This window comes from Coloeus monedula (genome assembly GCF_965178545.1).
Source record: "Coloeus monedula genome assembly, chromosome: 6".
In the NCBI taxonomy this organism is placed as follows: Eukaryota; Metazoa; Chordata; class Aves; order Passeriformes; family Corvidae; genus Coloeus; species Coloeus monedula.
In genome coordinates this window covers 2,510,385-2,531,685 of record NC_138786.1, presented here as the reverse complement: position 1 = coordinate 2,531,685, position 21,301 = coordinate 2,510,385, and the positions used below count along the sequence as shown (strand labels likewise).

General features: G+C 41.9%; 1 protein-coding gene across 1 annotated transcript in view; it reads left to right on the top strand.

Moving 5' to 3' along the window:
* The window catches only part of ANO1 (anoctamin 1), a 72,833-nt gene that overhangs the window by 47,423 nt on the left and 4,109 nt on the right, over positions 1 to 21,301 (top strand). Inside the window, exons 10-23 of the mRNA XM_082283576.1 lie at positions 2,580 to 2,644; positions 3,211 to 3,345; positions 4,634 to 4,794; positions 7,477 to 7,559; positions 9,982 to 10,053; positions 13,168 to 13,242; positions 14,647 to 14,848; positions 15,310 to 15,421; positions 15,572 to 15,629; positions 15,743 to 15,843; positions 15,971 to 16,116; positions 17,267 to 17,419; positions 18,605 to 18,657; positions 20,261 to 20,445. Coding sequence (XP_082139702.1) covers positions 2,580 to 2,644; positions 3,211 to 3,345; positions 4,634 to 4,794; positions 7,477 to 7,559; positions 9,982 to 10,053; positions 13,168 to 13,242; positions 14,647 to 14,848; positions 15,310 to 15,421; positions 15,572 to 15,629; positions 15,743 to 15,843; positions 15,971 to 16,116; positions 17,267 to 17,419; positions 18,605 to 18,657; positions 20,261 to 20,445 — 1,601 coding nt within the window. The remainder of the gene's footprint in view (positions 1 to 2,579; positions 2,645 to 3,210; positions 3,346 to 4,633; positions 4,795 to 7,476; positions 7,560 to 9,981; positions 10,054 to 13,167; positions 13,243 to 14,646; positions 14,849 to 15,309; positions 15,422 to 15,571; positions 15,630 to 15,742; positions 15,844 to 15,970; positions 16,117 to 17,266; positions 17,420 to 18,604; positions 18,658 to 20,260; positions 20,446 to 21,301) is intronic.

Genomic DNA, 21,301 nt, shown 5'->3' with positions numbered 1-21,301 from the left:
AGCTAGAAGCTGCCCTGTGGATGTACACACTGAGGCATTGCATCACTTTCTGCTGAAGTTATGCTTTAAAATGTGGTCTTATTTTCTGTATAGTGAAAGACATAACGTTCATTGTGGTGAAACAAGTTATTAAAACAAGGAATAATGCAAGTTATAAAACAAGGAATTCTCCCAAGGAAGAACTCTTCCTAAGGAGGTAGGAAGTACTACTTTATACTAAGGAAGTATGAGGAAAAAATCCAAATTTTTCAGCCTTTGTGGCAATGCTGATTTCTTAAATTCAAAGCTCAGTTACTGCATCCTCCCCATCACACTTCCCCAAAGAAGGGTGGCTTTTGTGCATCAGACAAAAACTGAAGTGGAGAGGTGACAACCAGTTCTCTCAGGAGGAGCTACTAAATTTGGGTGTTGTATATGCTGGGCTTTCAGACCTGAAACTTTGCCTTCCCTGTTTGTTTCATGATATTTTCCTTCTCCAAAGAAACGCTCTGGTCATTCAGGTCGTAGGAAGAGCAGATTTAAAGAGCTTCAGGCTTTATATATAAAAATAGGTTCCCAAAATGGACAGTCTGCTAGTCCTTCAGGTGCAAATGGCTCATCAAAAGGCAGTGGATGTTATTTCCCTCCCTCTATTGATTCGTGTTAAAAATACCACACATCTGTCTTTTCATTATTAAGCAACACTTCGCTCAACTAAAAATAGCATGTAAGTCCATGTTTTCTGAAAGAGTCCAGGTCATCTTCTTCATTGCTATTCCTTCAAACCTCACAAATTCATTAATTTCTCGAGTTCATTGGGTGTTTGGAAGTGTTTACCTTGGCTTTTGACTTTCAGTTCCATCAAGTAATCTTTTGGTGCGTTTTGGCATGTCTCTCTGGTTTCTTGAAGCTTTCTTTAATCTTATCCAGTGCTAGGCTCATCCTGTGCCTTTTTTTAACAAGAAAATTAAAGATTTGAGGCCTAGAAATGAAGTAAATATTTAGGTCTAGTATGCTGATCTCCTCTAATCATGTCTTTGAAGCTGTGCTTTGAAAATCAGGCTGATAAATGTCAGGATAAATGAGATAATTCATTTGTACTTTAGACACAAATCTGGTTTCGAGTTGCACTAAACTAAAACATGGCACTGATGCAAAACCTCCTCAGCTTAGTGTTTTCCTGATACGTCTGGCCAGCTTAGATCACAGAGAAGGAATCTAATTTCCACCATAAACTTAGTTTTAAAAATGAAACCTTACAAAAATATATATAAAACAAATATAGCTAGTGCTGCATGTGCATGTTGAGGTGTCCCAGATCATTGCCTCCGAGACACAGGCAGTTGGCCTTAAACTTTTGGAAAATGTGGTTGAAAGAAACCTAAAGCAGAATAAAAATAAAGTTTGCAAGAATGTTGCTGTTTAATAAAGGCCTACTGTTAAGTTTCAGTTCCTGCTCTTACTGTTGTAAGGAAATTATTAATGGCTAATGACTTTGGGTTGCAGAGGGGAAAACCCACAGCCAACTTATATTTTTGATGTCATATTTCCGTAAAAGCTGAGAAGTTTCTTGGTGTTTTTTGGTTTGTTTGGGGTTTTTTTTAATAAGCCAAGCCATTTGTATAAGTACAGCTTGGAAATTCTCTGTTAGTGGTTTGGCAGGAGAATTCCAAAATTGCTCTAGGAACATTGTTTGCGGTGGGACTTCTCTGTGATCAAATGTGACCAGGAGGAACGGGCATGGGCCGTGTCTCTGGTCCACCCTTCTTTTCTCCGCTGCATTTCACTGGAGACATGTAGGAGTTTGACATCTGTCAAGTTTCCCATGATAAAATAGCCTGGAGTTCAGGGAATAACATCCTGTTTGGTCTAGGAACAAGATTAATCCTGTTGTCCTCCCTGTACTGCTACTGGTTTTGGTCTTGGTTCCCCATTGAGTTTGATTTTTTGTTCACTCTGTTGGCTGAGTTGAATAAGGGAAAAAAATCAGGTTTGAGAAGCACTATTTATATATTTTACAGAATAAAGGATAAGTTGAAGGTCTCAGAGGAACCTGTTTTTGTGAGGGATTCAGTTTTGCAAATCAGTAACGGGGATCATTGTTTCCCTTGGCCCCATATCCTGACAAAAAGGAAGACTGGAAATCATTGTCTTCTTGTGGTTTAAAGCTGAAAAAAATCTTAAATGCAGCCTTTGAGGCACCTCAGCCCCGCACCTCTTGCTGGATGCTGAATTATATATTTGGTGTAGCAAAACAGCCTGAAGTTGTGTCAGGGGAGGCTGAGGTTGGATGTGAGAAGGTTCTTCCCCCAGAGGGTGGTTGGGCCTACAGATCACAGAGCCAGCACTGGCTGTCTCTGCTGTAGGTGTCCATCTGTCTGGCTGCTGAAGAGCCTTTTAATGTGCTGGAATTCATCACTCTGTTGGAGCACGCCAAACCATCACATTGGCTTTTAATACTTAATGCAGGCTGCATGTGTTGGCACGATTTGGGCTGAAACCCCGAGGCGGTGAGGCCGGAGCTGTGGGCCCTGCAGCCGCCCGAGGAGAACCCACTGGTGCTTTAGCTCTCACCTTTCTCTTGCCCTTCTGTTTTCCAGCTGCTGTGTGAGGAGTGGGCGAGCTACGGAGTGTTTTATAAATACCAGCCCATCGACCTGGTGAGGTGAGAGTTCAGCCCTTGGGGTCGAGTTGCCCCGAGGCAGAGCTGAAGCTCTGCAGGGATGCTCGTGGGGGATGCCGCCCTCAGTGCCACCCCCGGGGGATTCCAGAGAGTGGGAAATTCACCGGGAGAAAAGGAGTTCTCTGTGAGTTAAAATGTGCTGATATAGCCCACACCGTGTGAAAGCTTGCGGGGGACATATTTTTAATTAATTTTGTTTGCTCATGATAAGACCTGAGGCTCTCTGATGAAAATGAGGTGCCTTTTTAAGAGGATTCACTCACAGAAGGTCCAAAGACACCAATTTGCACAGCAGAAGCACAGTGGGGGGAAAAAATGACCAGTGGGACAAACTAGTTTTCAGGGTGCCTGAATCTCTGGATGGACTCCAAGCATCATGAGAAAGAGAGTCCTCTGAGAAGAAAAAAATTCCCACAGGTCATCAGATCTTCTTTTCTCCATGCCTAATACAGATGCGATTAATAATTTTAGCCACGTTATATTTTAAGAAGTAGGAAACATTTCTCTCTCTCTCATTTCTTTTTCTTTTTTTTCTAAATGTATTTCAGAAAATACTTTGGAGAGAAGATCGGGCTATATTTTGCCTGGCTGGGAGTTTATACACAAATGCTCATTCCAGCTTCAATTGTAGGGATTATCGTTTTCCTGTATGGCTGTGCAACTGTGGATGAGAATATACCCAGGTAAAATGGATGAATAAATAGATTCTGTTGTTGGAGGGCACTGGAAGCTCAAAGTTGCTTTGCTTTAGAAATGTTTTGTCAGTAATATCCAGGCCGAGCACAGCTGAAATTGTGGTTTCTTGTTCCTGCATCTTGCCCTGTGCCGCCCACATCCTGACACCCCAATCCCTGTTCCTGAGGTCTGTCTATGTGTGCTCCTAAAACCCTCCATCCTCACGCTTTATCTTTTGGAAGCTGTGCTTAAAATTAATCCACCTCCACAGGCCCCACTGATCTCAGCTTCCAGTAAGCCATGGAGCTTTCCCAAGGGCACAGAACAGCCCATTTCTATCTCATTAGCATTTATTGCTAATATTACTTGGGGAGTTTGCATTGATGTCCTAAAAATAATTCTTGGCCGGTTGCTCAGGTGGTTGTTTCTTTTTCCCTAACTCAGATCATTATGTTAAAACAAACCAGCAAAATTCTGCTAATGAGGGGGTTTGGTGCTTCCCAGCACAGAGTGCTGAGGAGGGCATTGTGTGACGGAGAGATGCATCAAGAATACACATCCCTCAAATAAGCTACTGTGATCACATCAACAAAATCTGGATGTCCTCCTACTTTTAATCCTTTAGCAAGTTTCGTATTAGAACATTTTTAAAGCCCTCTGATTTTGCATTATTTGCCCTGCATGCATCATCAGCTGGAGATGCAAATTACAGGGTTGTACAACGAGCACCAGCCCTGAATAACAAAGCAGATAATGAATACCAAAAAATAGATTAAATTTTTTTTTTGTTCGTTAAGATTGCTTTGTAGTGCTTCCAACAGTTGAAGTTGAAGTCAAAGGGAGGGTCACTGTTGCTATTTCACAGACGGAGCACAGAGGAGATAAATTGGTTGAACTCCAGTCTCTTGATGTTCAGCACTTCCCTTGTACCTTATCTATCACTGTAGTTTGTATTTCAAAACAAGAGTGTTTTATTTTATTTTATTTTATTTTATTTTATTTTATTTTATTTTATTTTATTTTATTTTATTCTCTAAGATCTTAGAGTAGAAAGCATAGAACCTTATGCCTTTCTTAATGTTCCCTCTTATTCCCTGGAATGGAAATAGAGCTGGGGAAGGAGGGAGGGAGGGAGGGAGACAGCCTTACATGAGGATTTCAGCCCCTGCAGCAGTGTAGAATTGGATCCAATGATCCTACAGAAACAGCTGCTGTCCAGAGGAGAACAGATGACCAGAGCACAAAGCTGAAGCCATCCTGACCGTGCTGTTCCCTTCTCTTGTGCCTTTGTTGCAGTATGGAGATGTGTGACCAGAGCAACAACATCACCATGTGTCCCTTGTGTGACAAAACGTGCAGTTACTGGAAGATGAGCTCTGCTTGTGCCACTGCCCGTGCGAGTCATCTGTTTGATAACCCTGCAACTGTCTTCTTCTCAGTCTTCATGGCTCTCTGGGGTAAGAAGATCTATGCCTTGATGTTAAGCTTTTAATTATTTAAAATACAACAGGAAGAAACAGAGGAGATAAAGCAGTATATTTATACACAGGCAGTTAATGATACAAAGAACCTCTCATTTTCTTTTTCTTCTTCTTCCTTTTTTTTTTTTCCTTTCCCATGAAACTGTCACACCCAAATTTATATTCTGGACTGGAGGCTAAAATTCAAAAAGTTGCTCAAGCTGAATAGCAAATGAAATTGTTAAGCATCTGTCATAAAACTGCTGCGTGGTATGTCAAAATTTCATTAAAGGGATTGCACAGCTTGCCAAAAAAAAAAAAAAAAAATCTCTTTGCAGAGCCAGCTTCCACTTTAGAACATTAGAGAAGAAATGTATTAATGTACTCGGGGGTTGAGGGGAGGGCTCCGAGGGGAAGTGTAATGGCCTTTAGCGTCTTCAGGACAGACCAACATTGATTCCCGAGTGTGCTCCGAGATGCAATTAGGTTTATCAGCAGGCAGACATCATGCAAGGAGACTGGGAAGAGGGAACAGTGGTGGAGAGGGATTTTTCCTGATCCTGATGCTGCCCTCGTGCTTTGAGCCCGTTCTGGGCATGTCTCTGGCACTCAGGTCAAAATATGAACCCTCTCATGAAAACTTTGTGAGGATGTCTTCAGGAATGGTTTGGAGGTCTTCTCCCCTCCCTGCTGGAGGAGGGGTGGGGAACCTCCCTTCCCCAGGAATGGGCTCTGGGGGAGAGGAGCTTTGATGGCCACATATTCCCAGCAGCACTGAGAGCAGCACAACCCTGTACACCTCGTTGTGAATTAACATAACCTGTTCTGGATTATATTTCATCCCAGTAATACACCCTGAGCTTTTATCTCTTCCAGTACACTGGGAACTGTTTGTACATTACCATTCATCTGAACTGATTTAAGTACAATTCAACATAATTTAATTTAAATTCTTGGCCAAGGTCTGTGGTTGGGATAACACTGTTTTAGCTGCAGCACTGAGAGCTTATTATCAGGTACCACAAGGAAAGTCAAATGTCAGCTTTAGTCTCCTTCATTTTCCATTATCGTGAGCCCCACATGGATCTTGGCATGTTGTCCTGTTGTCCAAAAAGTAACAGTTTGCCTCACTTTCCACAGCAAGCAACTATGGGTCTCTTCATCCATTTCTTTGCACTCTTGTGCAAAGTAAGGCAGATTGGCAGAAGCCGGGTTCTGGGCCCTGCACAAAATTTGAGAGGGTTTTGAAGTGGGATGTGAAACTCCTCAAGCTCTTTGGAGTCAACATAAAGCTTTGTTGTGGTACAATACCATATAAAACAAATGTTGTTTCAAAGAGGTCTTTTTCAGCTGGAAAACGAAGAACTTTCTCCACCTAGTTTTGAATTTGTATTTTTAAATTCATGTGGAGTTGAAGTAGGAGAGTGCAGGTGCTTGTGGCAGAGCGGGGGTGCAGCTCCCTGGCATCTTCCCCCAGGACTCCTGAAACAACCCAGCATTCCAGACACTGTCCTCTCTCTCCTTTTGCCCTGTTGTAAACCAGTGCCACGGGAGGCTTTCCAGCAGCCTCTCATTCGTTTTCCATCTTTCTGGCTGTAAATGGGAGCCGCAGCCCCCAGCCAGTGTGAGAACTGCCGGCGGCGAGGAGAGGGGAGGCAATTCCAGATCCCTGACAGGGACCCTCTCAAGACACAGCTCTGGCCATCCTGATTCACAGGAAGCCTGTGGCTTGTGAAGGGCCTCAGCTGTAGCTTTTCCACGTGAGAGTTTCGCTTGGAAGGCGAATGAATGTCATGGCCCCAGCCTGGCTCCAGTCAAGAGGGTGTCCTTTCCTCTCTGTTCAACTTTGTTACCCTCTCCCTGCCTCTGTTTTTTCTGGATATGAATGTTTCTGAGCACATCTGTTAATACTCACTGTGGGAAGCTCCCCTGGGAGCACCATTTCTTGGTAGACTTGCCTCTTTCATAATCACTTATTTATTATACAACGCTGGTGTATTCCCAGCATCTAAATATGTCCTCTGAGAACTCGCTCGGTCTCAGGGGCAGATAGACTGATATAGACTGGGATCATTCATTGGGACTCAAGAACAGCTTTAGTGAGGTTTTTTTTTTTCTCTGAGCCTTCTCCATCAAATAGAAAATAGCCAGGTTTTTAATGATTGAAACTCTTAAAGGCTTCCTCTTTCACAGCCTGCCCACATGCAGCTTTCACAGGAGTGTTTGGGTTTGGGTGTGATGTTTAGAGGCAACCACACTATTGTGACCACTAGATGGATGTAATTATAATGACATTAAATTGCTCTATCTTGATATCTTTGAGGGAATAACTCTACCATCAGTACAAGTGAAATCATTCCTATTTTGTACAGGTAAGACTCAGGTTTTCTGGACTCACAGATGAAACGATATGCAGTTGAAGACCAACAATATCATTAGTCACAAGTACAAATATTTAAGTAAGTTTGGCTGCCTGACTTTCTTAGACCCCTTAAAAATTACAGGCATCTTCCTACCTGAAGCTGTGGATGTAACAAACACCCTTTTTTCAGCTTACCTGGATAAAACATTTGGCTCTTGGAACATCAGTGTTTCCCAGCCAGACGTGACTGCTGAATAAAAGAGAGCAGAAATGAAGTTATGTGGTAATATGTGCTGTATGTTAAACTGTTGTTTCAGCTGCCACCTTTATGGAGCACTGGAAGAGAAAACAGATGCGCCTCAACTACAGGTGGGACCTGACTGGGTTTGAAGAGGAGGAGGTTTGTCCCTTCAGTTCTGACTCTTTGCTTTCCACTGTGCTGTTGCCCTGACCTTGCAGACTTTGCCTCGTGTTCCTGGGAGGGTACCATCCTTTAGAAGGAAGGAAAATCCCTATACATGAACTATTTAAGGTTTTTGTAGCAAGAGCATGACTAGTCCAGCCCTGTTGCCATGGGAACATAATTGTATAGCCACAAAATGTGGGTTGTTTTTTTTTTTTTTTGAAGTGTGTAGTGGGGTCACACCTAGCAGTGTAGGCATGGAATATACAGCTCAGACCTTCTGCTGGGCTGAAGTCAGGGTGCCAAGAGCCAAGGACCTCATTCACCACACACTGCTGTAAATCAGAAATGAGTGCATTGAAGCTGATAAAGTTACAGCGCTGTAAGAAAAGCGCTGAAAAATTCCTATTAACTTTAACGATGCAGGATCAAGCCCTGACTCGGAAAATACCTCAAGAAGCATTGCCAGACATGTGGGCTTGAGGCATGGGGAGGGACACGGTGTGGAGGTGGTGGAGTTTTTTGCAGTGGCTAAAAAAATGTAATATCCCTGGCCAGGTTTATGCTAAATCTGCTAAAGAGCATAAAGGAGAAAAGGGCCAAATCTGTATGAAAAAGAAGATCTTAAAAATCAATGAAGTTTTAGAAGGAAAGGAGAGAAAACCCTCAGTCAGCTGAGAAACTGTTTCCCACCTTTTTGGTTTCGATTTTGCCGCTTCGCAAAAAATAAAGGAGACACCTTCCTGGAGCAGAGCACAGTCCCAGCCCCCAGCCTTGCCCTGCTGCTGTTATTAAAAGAAGTATGAGCTCCCTTGTCACGTCCCTAGATGTCCTAAACAGATACACAACAAGCACTGCTCACATGCAACACAAACCTCACCAGCCCTGGGTCTGACACCCTGCAGCTCGCTGAGCCTGGCACAGCCATCGCTCCCCTCGCCCCCAAAGCCTTTCTGCTGGAATTATCTCCCCTCAATATGTTTATCTGCTCCACAACATATTTAGGTGCCCTGTGCCAGCAGCCTCTGTGCTGGTCCATACCTATTTACTGGGAGAGAATATAGGGATTTATTTCCTGGACACTATATACTCCTTTATTTTTGGTAACTTGTTAGCATTCATGAAAGGGGAGAGGATTAAGTGTATCTTTCCAGTGTCTGAGTTCAGAGCTCTGCACAGCCAAACCAGCAGCTGTCAATACAGTATATTTTATTCTGTGTTTTGGGCAGTGATAAAGAATACAGTCACGGGTTTAGCACAGAATTTAAGATTCTCCTGTTTCTGATTTGGGGGGAAACTTAAGCTAGAATCATGTTGAACAGTCGGGGTTTTGAGTGAAATGCTAAAGCCCAAAGTATCTCATTTTCTGGTGGTTTTAGGGATGCCTGGTTCATACAGTACTTTCAGTAATGTTAAATAATATGGAACATGAATAGACTGGTTTTTCTCTGGTAGTGTCTAACCATCCACTGTAACTATGTTTGCTTTATGTAATTTTTAATATATAAATACAATATGACCTGCAACGGTTCAGTAATCAAATTTTTGTTTATTTGTTTTATTTGTTTTTTCTTGGTTTTCGTGGGTTTTTTCTGGTTTCCTGAAGGAGGCAGTCAAGGTTTGGAAAACATTTTTTTTTTTAAATCACTCCTACCTTTTTTATTCCATGTCTACTGATGAATGCCATCTTTTGATCTCCATTTCTCCTTTTTCAAGCATCAGATTTTCTTTAGAACTCCCACTGATTGCTTTGCCTTTACACTTTCCCCTCTCCACTTGTTCAGACTTTTTTCAGCTCCGTTCTGTTTCCCATCCAATGCATAATTTTGAATTCTGACTCTTTTATGAATGCGTAATTATCGGGAATTCTGAATCCATGAATCTTCCTCAATCTTTTGGCTGTCTCTTACTTCCAAGTGTCTCCTGCACCTTCTCCTGCAATGCAGATGGAGAATCTGTGGATGCTGTCCAGGACAGAATTAGGGGAACACCCCACCTGACAATTTTATGGGATCCCAAAGCCAAGTATTTTGCATACTTACAGCAGAAAAATAATCCCCTCATGAGCTGAGGATCACTGAAATTAGTAACTGGCATTTAACTTTTATCAAAAATAGAGGTAATAAAATCCAAGCATCATGAGCCATTCTGTCTGCAGGTTGTGCTGCATATCTCATATATTAAATTTAATCTGCACATTGCTGTCCAAATCGTTCTGCAGTTGCTGCTGTAGACACAGGATTCAACATTTTTTTCGTTATAGTCAACTATCAATTGACATGAATGACATACTAAGTGAATTGGAATTCAGTTAGAAAACCCAGAAATTACCAGGAAATCGACCTGCAGAGAGTTCATCTGTAGCTGATAGAGAAAATAAGTAATGTTGCTTTTTAATTAAATATGACTTCTTTCACAGGATCATCCAAGAGCAGAATACGAAGCGAAAGTTTTGGAAAAATCCCTGAGAAAAGAACACAAACATAAAGAGGTATGGTAAAAATATTCATTTATTTCACTTATGAAAAAGAAGGTTGTTACAGCAGGCAGTGACCCAAGACTAAGAAATAGGTAAAAAATAGTCAATGCTCACTGTGTTTAAATTCCAGGTGTCTTCATCTATGCATGAGATGTTCGGGGTGTGCCAGGCACAAGACCTGATTAAATCTAGAAATGCCTTTACTAATTAGATTCAGGAGTGTGGCTCAGGGAAACTGATTGAGCCTCATCAAAGAGGTGCTCCTCTAATGCTGATAAATCAAGTTTGAGAAAACTATGACAAAGCATCTTGTTCCGTGCAGTAAAAGTACCTAAAGCCTCTCAGGAGAAGTTCTCTCTCTTGCTGGACTTTCCCTGCAAATAAAAATATTAATGAAGAGTACTAACCCCAATTTCCATGCCAAATTCCAGCTTTGGCAGCAGCCTTCTGCCTTTTGAAAACACAGCTTCCCTTTTATCCCACTGAGCGAGGCAGTGCTCACTTACGCTTGGAACTTGCTCTTTACACCAGTGTGACAAAGGGGCTGCCACTCATCCCAGGAGCACCTGCCTCTTGCCAAGGGATGGTGCAATCCCTACAAGCAGCTTCCCTGCCCTTTCACTGGGGCTGGAATTCCTTTCCTGTCAGCAGCAGAAAGATTTGGAAAAGCTCCTTTTCTCCTGGCCGGTCCTACCTGAGGTTATTTCCCCTTCACTGCAAGGATTGAGCCATTTGTGTGCCGTGGCTTTAATGACAGAAGTAGAAGCTCCAGCATAAAACCAAACCTGTTGGCAGAATTTCCTCTCATGTCTGTTGCCAGCGGCACCACAATGTGGAACCATTCCCTAAATTGGGATTTTATGACAAGCCTGTGAAAATACAACTGCAATAACAAAGCTTACATGATACACTCTTTAGGGGCAGCACGTAGAGATGGGTGTTAAAGTAAATTTATACTTGAATACCACTGGGCTCCTCTTAAAAGATGCTACAGAGCTGCTGGTGGTGTGTTCCCATTAATCTATAGGATGCTGTGTGTCAGTGGTTCGGGGCCATATGCAAATCAAATCCCTTTTTAAGTCTCTTGCAGAAGAGAAACAATTTGGGTTGCTGCCCTGTGATAGGCTGGGTAAATGATTTTGAATACAGACTTTACTGTATTCTGCTAAAAACCTGTAACTTGCTGTACTTTTGAGTATAATCAGAATTTGGGTCTTAAATGTGGAAGGCTAATCAGACAATTAATGAATGGTGGCCCTCTAATATTGTAGAATGAAAGTTGAGCAATTAAGAAAGGATTTTTTTTTTTTTACCAGACTATTTATAAGTTTTTGGGCTGTGTTCAATTTGGATGTTACTAATTTGAGAAACGTGAGAAAAGGAGGTTTTTTTCTGAAAGACTTGATGGTTATCTTTCATTGGGATCTAGTGTATTAAAGTTCAAATTCAACAGTTGTAAGATGACTTGGAAACCTTCTTAAAGAAAAAATATCTAAAGCTAAACCAAAATTGCTTATAGCTTTTCCAAGAGAAGCCCAATTTAAAACAAAATTAAAGGAAAAAGAAAATTTGGACACTCTTTATACATCATAAAAGAGCAAGCAGAGCACAATCCTGTATTTAAAAGGGAATATCCTTTTAGGATTGCCTGATGTTCCCTAGGATTTGGGGCAAGCGTTTGTCTTTTGTTGCTGTTAGGCTTTATTAACTTAAAGCTGAAACACCAAGCCCTAAGCAAACTAACAGAGCATTCACTTGTGCTAAAGTGCTGTGCCAGTAGAGAATATGGAATTAATTGATGGAATTAACTGAGCAGTGCTTTGTAATGCCATATTGCCCAACCCTTTTCTGTTTCCTTTGACTGCCATCAGAAGCACCGATATTTTCCAGAAGAGACAGCAAACAAATGGAGACAAAGAGTTAAGACAGTCATGGCTGGGGTGAAATTGGTTCTTTTTATTCAAACTTATGAAGAAACTCAAATTATGAGTAATTATGGAAGACACAAATCAATTTGTTTTTGGCTGTTGAACCTTTGTTTAATATTCACATTCAGTTCTGGGTTTCTTCCCCTTCCTCCCCTTGTTCCTTCAGCACTTTTTGGGACGCTGTTCTATGAGTTGGGAATGGCACTGCATGGCTAATCTTAGATTTCCCATCCTGGATGTTCTGTTTTGCAGTGGAGCATGGGCCATGTGTTGAAAGAGTCTCTTGCACTTCCTTGAGACAACGTGCATGTCCTAAAAATAGAATTTGAGCAGTATTTTCATGTGCATTACAACGTGTGCATCATCTTCTGCCATGTTTCTTTTGTTGTTGATTTTCTGGTGTTTCGAAACAATTCCGGGCATCCAAGTTTGTGAAGGACTCCAGAGGAGCAATGCTCTTCTAAATGAATTTCTGGAAACCAAATTCAGGCAGGGGCTGATTGGCTGGATCAAGGGAATTCAGAGAATATAAAGACTTGTTATATAGAAGATCACAAAATGGTTTGGGTTGGAAGGGACCTTAAAGATCACTTCATTCCAGCCCCCCTTCCATAATTCCTCTTAGTGTAGTCCATTGAATACTGTGGGAATAGCCAGGTAAAATTAAAAATCACTCATATCAAAGGAATTTCAAGTCTTACCACCCACCAAAACTAGATCTTCCCTGTCAGCTGAGTGTTCACCTTGGAGCTACTCCATAGCATGAATTAATTTAATACCTAAATCTGTATTTCAGTGGAGCCAGCTGTGCAACAACAGGGCTGCAAATATTAACTGTGGAGGAAGAGAGGAAGGAGGGGGATTTTTCTAGGGAAAGCAAAAGAAAATATTTAACAGCAAGAGAGACCTTACTTCATGGTTTATGACAGCCTATTTGCATGTTTCCTTCAAAAAGTACACAGAAAAATCTGATTTATTTATACTCCCAGCACAGGCACTTGACCAGTCTGAACCTGGATACGGAGTAAACAATTTGCCTCTGTGGAATTGTGGCTGTAAACACTGTGTCTGCATCCTCTAACTGGTTGTGGTTTTGCCAGCCTTTTCTTCCCCCTTTCTGTTTTCATCACATGTGCAAAAGCACACTCTCCTTCTTTATTAAATGTACGCTTTTTTCCCCCTCAAAAAAAAATTTTAGACGGATAAAGAGAAGCTGACATGGAAGGACCGTTTTCCAGCCTATTTAACCAATTTTGTTGGCATCATCTTCATGGTAAGCATCACCTGGCAAAACCTGAAATTTTTGTTACTGAGTCGTTGTAAGGAAGGGAAGTGATAGAAAATTTATCAGGTGGACGTGGTTCCCAATGGCTTTCTCCCAGTGAAAAAATTCAACCATTTTATTGGTTTGTGATCTAAAATATTTTCTAGAGCTTGAATTTCTACTCTGCTGTCTCTTTGCAATAAAGAAAAAAGCATACTAAAATAGGGTGGGGGAAAACAAGGTGACAGAAATGGAAATTCCCACCACCACTGATGGGATGAAACTCAAAAAGCACAGAGAGGCCTCTCAGAGAGTGGTCAGGAAGTAGAGACCAACATAATTTTTATAATCAAACTTTTGGAAAGAAATGACATTGCCAGTTGCAATCATAATTGCAAGGATTTTTAATTAATCATTCAAATTTGGAGCTATACCATCTAACAGGAGAATTGCAAACAGAGCACTTAATTCAAGGAAAAGGTAAAATAATGATGAGAACAGCCTTCTTCCATTTGCTGATAAAGCATCAGCATTTAAAACAAATGTTGACAGAAATAATAATAATTCAAGTCATGGAACAGATTGGCAGAGAGATAAAAAGAAGCTTAAACCCTTTCCAAAGGTAAAATTCACCAGAGTAAGTCAATTAATTTGGTTCCTTGGGATAGGGATTTTGGTTTAGGGTTGGGATTTTTAAATTTTTGTGTTTTCAGACATTGGAAATGCAACAAATCTCATATTTTCAGCTGAAGAATCAATACCTTTTGAGAACCATGCTTTAAAATCATTCCTCTATTTAAGCACTGAAAAGTTGAGAGGGATTTTACTGTGCCAGGAAGTGTGTTGATTTAATCAGATTTAATTTCAGTTTGTGATTATGAAAGCACAGCGAGCCTGAGTAAGGGATTTGAAGGCTGGTGTGTAGAGTGCAGCTGAACTACTCCTCTTTGTTTCAAATTTGGCTTTTTTGGTATATCAAAGAGGAAATTCCGTGTGTATGTGCCATTGGTGTTGGAGCCGAAAACAAGCACACTAATACTTTTAATATTAGTATTTATATTAATTACAATTATTATTTATATTCATTAGCAATATACAGTATTTTAGAATTTATTTATTAGCAATATGCAGTATTTTTTAATACTGCTAAGCAAGGAGTTTACATTTAGGTGCCTTAAAAAAAAAAAAAAAAGCCTTTTGCCTGCGATTGTGGCATCATGGTGTCTTTTTTTTTCATGTGATCTTCAAGTAACAAAAGAGGATCCTTTCCCACAGTTCCTCAAAGCCTTAAAGCAGAACTGGGGGGGCTTGGGGTGTGGCCCAGAGGTCCCCTTTGTAAGGTTATTTCTAAATCCCAAAGCAAGCGTTGAAAGGTACATCTTTGGTAAGGTTTTGGGCGGTCCTTCCTCGCAGGTCGGGCTGACGTTCGCCATCGTGTTCGGAGTGATCATCTACAGGATCTCCACGGCCGCTGCCCTGGCCATCAGCTCCACGCCCTCAGGGCGCTCCAGTGTTCGCGTCACCGTCACCGCCACCGCCGTCATCATCAACCTGGTGGTCATCATCATCCTGGACGAGGTGTACGGCTGCATCGCCCGGTGGCTCACGCAGATCGGTGCGTTGGAGCCCTCAGCTCGCTGGAAGGGGTTTAAATCAGAGCACCCAGATGACTGGGGCTCATGAGCAGAGGCAGGGACGTTCAAATTTGTGGCCAGAATGCCACTGTAGAACTTTTTTTTTTTTTTAATTATTTCCAAAAAATTATCCGTAACAAAAAGGTCCGGAAATCTTTTCAGGTTAAGTTTTTGCCCATCTACAAATGATTGTCATGAAGGTCAGGCAGGTGTGGAATGCAACTGGAATTGCTGCTGTAATGTGTCTGACTGGTGGGATCCTCAGCAAATTGACCACTGACCTCAGTATAGCCACAGCTTTTATATATATATACCTTTATAAATATATACCTTTGTTTAAAAGGTGGCTGATGTTCTCCAAAACCCACATTTATAAGATCTTAAAATGTTTCCAGGTGGGATAATTCCTTAACATTTCTCTTCCATGTCCCATTGGTTCCAGAGGTACCAAAGACCGACAAGAACTTCGAGGAGCGGCTGATTTTCAAGGCTTTCCTGCTGAAATTTGTCAATGCCTACACCCCCATTTTCTACGTGGCTTTCTTCAAGGGCCGGTGAGTCATGAAAGGGCTGCTCGGGGTTTCAGCTTGTTGGAGGCCTTTTCAGGCCTCAGCTTTAGGTGGTCCCACTCCAAGGCATCAGGAATCAAATATGGAAAGTATAAAATCCATCTGATGTTTATAACTCTAACCATTGTGCCCTAGATTTGTTGGACGTCCAGGAGACTACGTCTACATTTTCCATTCCTTCCGAATGGAAGAGGTAATTGAATTTCTATCCTGTCTGGGATCATGTTGGATGGGTGGGAGCACCCTCTGCCCCTGCCACAGGGGTGGAGGAGGTGCTCTGAATGACCTCTCCTCTGTCCACCCCAGTGTGCCCCAGGAGGTTGCCTCATGGAGTTGTGTATCCAGCTCAGTATTATCATGCTGGGCAAGCAGCTGATCCAGAACAATTTGTTTGAGATCGGCATCCCGTAAGTAGCAGCTTCTGTTTGATTTTTTTTTTTCCAAATTATTGTGCCTGTTAATGTAAAATAACTGGGAAATGAGCACTGAGTGAGCAGAACGGAGTGCTCAGCAAATGATCTCCATTTCCCTCAGAAAAATGAAGAAGTTTATAAGATACTTGAAATTGAAGCGCCGGCGTTCTCTTGACCATGAAGAGCACATGAAGAAAAAGCAGCGTTACGAAGTGGACTATAACCTGGAGCCCTTTGCTGGACTCACCCCTGAGTACATGGAAATGAGTGAGTGGAGGTGGAAAGAGGGCGTTTTAAACCGTAATTATCGTGACTAATTGGGGTGGAGAGCTGAGCTTTTTGAGCTGTACATTCAGCAGACAGTGGATATGAGATAACTGAATTATTAACGTGTGCAGTCTTGGACTGGAGCGTGTTTCAGCCAACCCTGGCTGCTGGAGGGCTGAACTGTGCTCTCTGCTGTTCACAAGCCTTTACTTTAGCACAAGATTTCAGATATTTTCTTTGGAGCCATGTGACACGTCACTGTCAAGTTTCAAATGCAAATGATTAAGTGGCATCTACTCAGGATTGTGAGGCATATTTCACCATCAGTTGAACCCTGCACTGGAAATAAGTTAGTTCAGATTTGATCATTTCCACACCAGAGTCTTTCTTTTTTTTCCCTGATATCTGAACTAAATCTGAGAGCCATGCAAGTCTGTAGACCAGGTTCTACTTGACAGATCACACAGAACTTTTTTTTTCAAGTAATATCTTATGTTGAGTGAGACAAATTAGAATATCTGGTGACCTTGATGTTCAGAGTATTTGAAGCAGATGGGAATTCAGTGGTACAAACTACAAGGCCATGCTGCCAGTTCCTAAAAATAAGAAAAAGTGCAGTTACTGAGATCAGCATGTGGAAGTAACAGGAGAAAGATGGGCACCAGCAGTACCAGGATGAGCATGGCATTCACGCAAAAAGCAAATATGATCCCAGGTTATAGGAAGCAAGTTATTCCTGGAAGAGGCACAGAATCAGCCATGTCCTTTCCAAAGCTTCCAGTGGGACTGGTGAAGGCCAAAAACCTGCTGGGGGAACATGGCAAGTTGAGGTAGAGCCAACACAGAGGTTACTGCCATAATCTCACTCCTTCAGGTGACTCCTGTGCCAGCCTTGACCATGGAAAAAATGTTTTAGGAGCTTCCCCATCCTTCTGGTTACTCTTGCCTTGCTTTTGGCAAGGTGGCAACTGGCCCTTCCATGCCCAAATGGAGCAGCCATCAAGCAAACTGTGCCTGACACAGAAAATGGGATTGAGTCTCCCAGAACTTGCCACCTTGTCAGAATTTGGGGGCTGGCACTGACGTGGCGATGGCTGCATTTGGTAAATACTGGCAACAGGCACTGAAATGTTTTGTTTTTTCTTTCCAGTTATCCAGTTTGGGTTTGTAACTTTGTTCGTTGCCTCCTTCCCACTGGCACCTCTGTTTGCTTTATTGAACAACATCATTGAAATCCGTCTGGATGCCAAGAAATTTGTTACTGAGCTGAGGAGACCGGTAGCTGTGAGAGCAAAGGATATTGGTAAGTGGATATAGCTATTGTACCCCTGTTTGTTTATTCCTGGATTGATGGCAGGATGTTGTTATGCTGAGCTGGTTTCAACAACAGGGAGATATTTATAGGAAAAGTCAAAACATTCGACTGTGGCTTACCCGTGAATTGTCATAATTTATCGGGGCTTTACCTTTAAAATAGGAAGACCAAAGCTTTAAATTCAGATGAATATTTCATTAAGTAAGCATTATCACTTTTGAAATTAAAATGATCAATGCTATAGAAAAATATCTCACATGGTTCTGACAACACCAGCCCTTCCTGGCAATGCAGTTTTCGTGCAGAAGCAAATATTTCCGCATTTAAAAACTCTGAACTGGCCTCAGAAATACCCTTGGGAATGAGAGGAGACTCAGAAGTCTGTGGGTAAATGTATCCCTTTGTCCCTACTCAGCAGGAATGTCAGAAGGGTGAAAACTGCAGTGGATGGAGCTGGAACTGGGCTCTGTGGCTGTGTGGGGACAAGAGCCCAGTCCTGCCCTTACAGGGGGGCCAACACCTATGGGTGCTTGTCATGAGGGAGCTGCTTCTCCCAAATGGTGGCTATTTATAACTAAAAAGCTCATTAAAATAAAAATAAAAGTAGAAATAAAATAATTGTCCTTGTTACAGAGCCAGGCAGCAAGAGCACAGAGATTTGTCTGTTATTAAACTCTATGTTCATCCTACTGCTGTACAGGCAGAGTCTTTCTTTTTTCCCTTGGGCTCATCCTTGTGCCCTAGGATCATCCTAGACTTGAAGAACATGTCCTGTTTTGCCATGACTTTGTTTTGGAGGTGTTTTGTGGCTCCCTGATTTGATGCAGCAGGTTCAGGTTGCTGGTGGAGATGATAGGGAGGGTGATGTTGATTTTTTTGATTGTGATGGAGGTTTGATTGTTTTTTTTAATTTGTTTCTGAGAACGTATTCATTGCAATTCATTGCAGTTCAATCCCATTCTTCAAACCTGAAAAATATAGGTGCCAAAACACAGTTGGGCTCCCTTTGCTTACAAGCCATTAAATTAATTTTTTATAATTTATTCTTTTTCTATTTAAAATATCATTCTAGCTCAGCACAATCACACACGCTCCTAACTGTGTGAGCTGAAGATGTAATTAATCTAATTTCAAAGACTAGAACAGCATTGACATGCTTGTCTCCTTCCTTAGGAATCTGGTATAATATCCTCAGAGGTATTGGAAAGCTTGCTGTCATCATAAACGTAAGTAAATCAGCATGAATTAAATTTGAATTCAATAGGCTGGCTTTTCCATTCTGCTCCATTAGTTTTACTTCAGCACAAATCCCTTAAATCAAGTGAAAGGATAAGATTTAGAAACTTTTGGAAGTACTAGAGGATGAGTTGCTGTGTTTATTTTCAAGCTGTGATAGCAGTAGCAATAATGTAAAATAGTAACTAGTCACTGCTGCTTTTTTCCAGAATGTTTTCATGAAACAGTTTTGCCCTTCAAACAAACACGACCACAGCTGCTTACTTTTACTCTTGTGAAGTACTATCAGTAGGATGAGATGTATTTTTTCATTTCAGCACTGTTTTGGGTAAGGTGAGAGTCAGTTCAGCTCCTCAGAGTGCAGAATCCCTCCATCGAAAATCTGCCCTCGAGCTGCTTTGCCCCCACTCAGAGAGCTTGGAAAATCCTGAAAAAAATTGAATTCAACATCTTACACAAATTTAGCAGGCCTTAATGTATTAATGCATGTACTTCTGTGCTATTCTATATGAATAGACACCCACAATGATCATCCTCTTCACACCCCAGCTGGGGAAAGATGAAAACAAAGGCCAGCTGAAGTTCAACACGTTTGCAGTGCAGCAAAGCAGGGGCTCTGTAGCGCTTACGGCCACATGGCCATGGGCTCCCGTGGGGTTTTTTATGTTATCCAGACTTGCAATCCCTTCATTTTGTCCCCAGGGTTCTGCTGTGCTATGGCAAACTCATTCTTTTGGTTGTTTCATATGCTGCCTTAGCTTGTCTTCCCCATTTCTCTTCTTTTCCTTTGGAAATAATTTCTCTCTGTTTTTCTCTTCTGGTCTGTGTAGTCTCTCTTCATCAATACCCTGTGTTATTTTTCCCTCTTTGATCAGTGTACTGATCCTCTTTACCATAAAATAAGTAAAACATTTTGTACTCTGTTTGTTCCACATGTACATGAGATTTATGCCAGGGGCAATGTTTCATAATGATGATAAACGAGGAAGGCTAAATTCATGAGGAACTCAGCCCAATTGGTTGTCGTGCCTTTTCTCCACGATCTTTTTAGAAAATTTTAAATAACTGGATGAAATGCAGCTTTTGTGACCATAAAAATAAAACTGGGCTCAGTCTCCTCATGCTTTTATCCTGATGAAGTTAAGAACCACATGCAATTAACGTCCTTTTGCAATGCAATGAGACTTGGAAGAGTCAAATCACCGTCAGTTGTTTGCAGGACGGAAAAGCAGCTGGAAATCAATCAATTGGACCTTGTGCAAGGCACCAGGGAGAGGCTGTGATGGGGACACAGGGAAGCAGAGCTGTGGTAGCTCTCCCCTGGTGCTGGGGGGTACAGATGCTCCATTTTTGGGGGGCTCAGGTTGTCACCCACGCAGACACCTCAGCTGGTGTGGCACTGCTCTGGGGAATACGTCGCTCCTCAGGAGAGTGGGCAGTGAATAATCCCTTGCTGGTGCAGTGGATGCTCCACTTTCAGGGCCCCCAGGCTCCCCTGAGTTGTGTGAGTTGTTTGGGCGAGTCATGGTTGAGGATGTGATGAACTTAAGCTCTGCCTGGGTACTGCGCTCACTCTCTACTCTTGTGGCTCAGGCATTTGTGATCTCATTCACATCCGACTTCATTCCACGCCTCGTGTACCTGTACATGTACAGTGAGAATGGCACCATGCATGGCTTCGTCAACCATACACTATCCTCTTTTAATGTCAGCGATTTCCAAGCAGGAACAGCTCCCAACGACCCCCTGGATCTTGGCTACGAGGTTCAGATATGCAGGTACTCTCTTGAACGATCACTAACGTGAAGGGTTTTCACGGCTGGCTAAGAGTGGGGCAAATTCTGACATTCCTGGGGCAGGGTCCTTGTATTTTCAATGCCTTTTTTAGCACCTTGCTAGCCTTTTGTATCAGATGGATCCACTGCCTTGAACATCTTGCCTACATATCAAGTAATCACAAGCCTGAATATGATTTACTGCTTATTTGGGGAAATGGAGATTAGCATTAGTTAAATTCAGTGCTTGTCCATGCAAAGATTTTTATTATTATGGATTCCCTTTTCCAGGAACGGAGACAAATAATGATAAACAGCACAATGATGCTTTAAGGGAAGAAAATGATGTCACTCTGATGTCATGTCATGATAAAATGGCCATGACCTCATTTTTTTTGTCCAGTTTCCAATTCCTGATGAGAGCAGTAGCATCCTTATCTGCACTGGAACTTAGGATTTATTTAAAGTGTCATCACACAGGAGAAATTTGCATGGCTGTGACGATTTCTGTGTGTTCTTTTCATGTTTAAAGGAAAATTATGGTTACCTATTTCAGCTTCTGAATTCTTAAAACTGGGGGCCAAAGCCAAATCTTACAGTGAAAGTGCTTAGACCAGCAGAGCTGAAAGGGGGACAATGGAGGGAGGAAAAGGGAGAGGAGAGCAAGGAAGGACGAGATATTCCAGGGAAGAAAAAACCAAAGATGACTTTGATCCACACATACTAAGAAAATCACACGAACTGACCAAGTAAAAAACCTTGCCTTTGAATGGTATTATTTTATATTATATTCTTTATGCATTTGAATAGTGCAAGTTAATATGCTGAAATGACCTCTAAACAGAAAATTCGCTCCGAG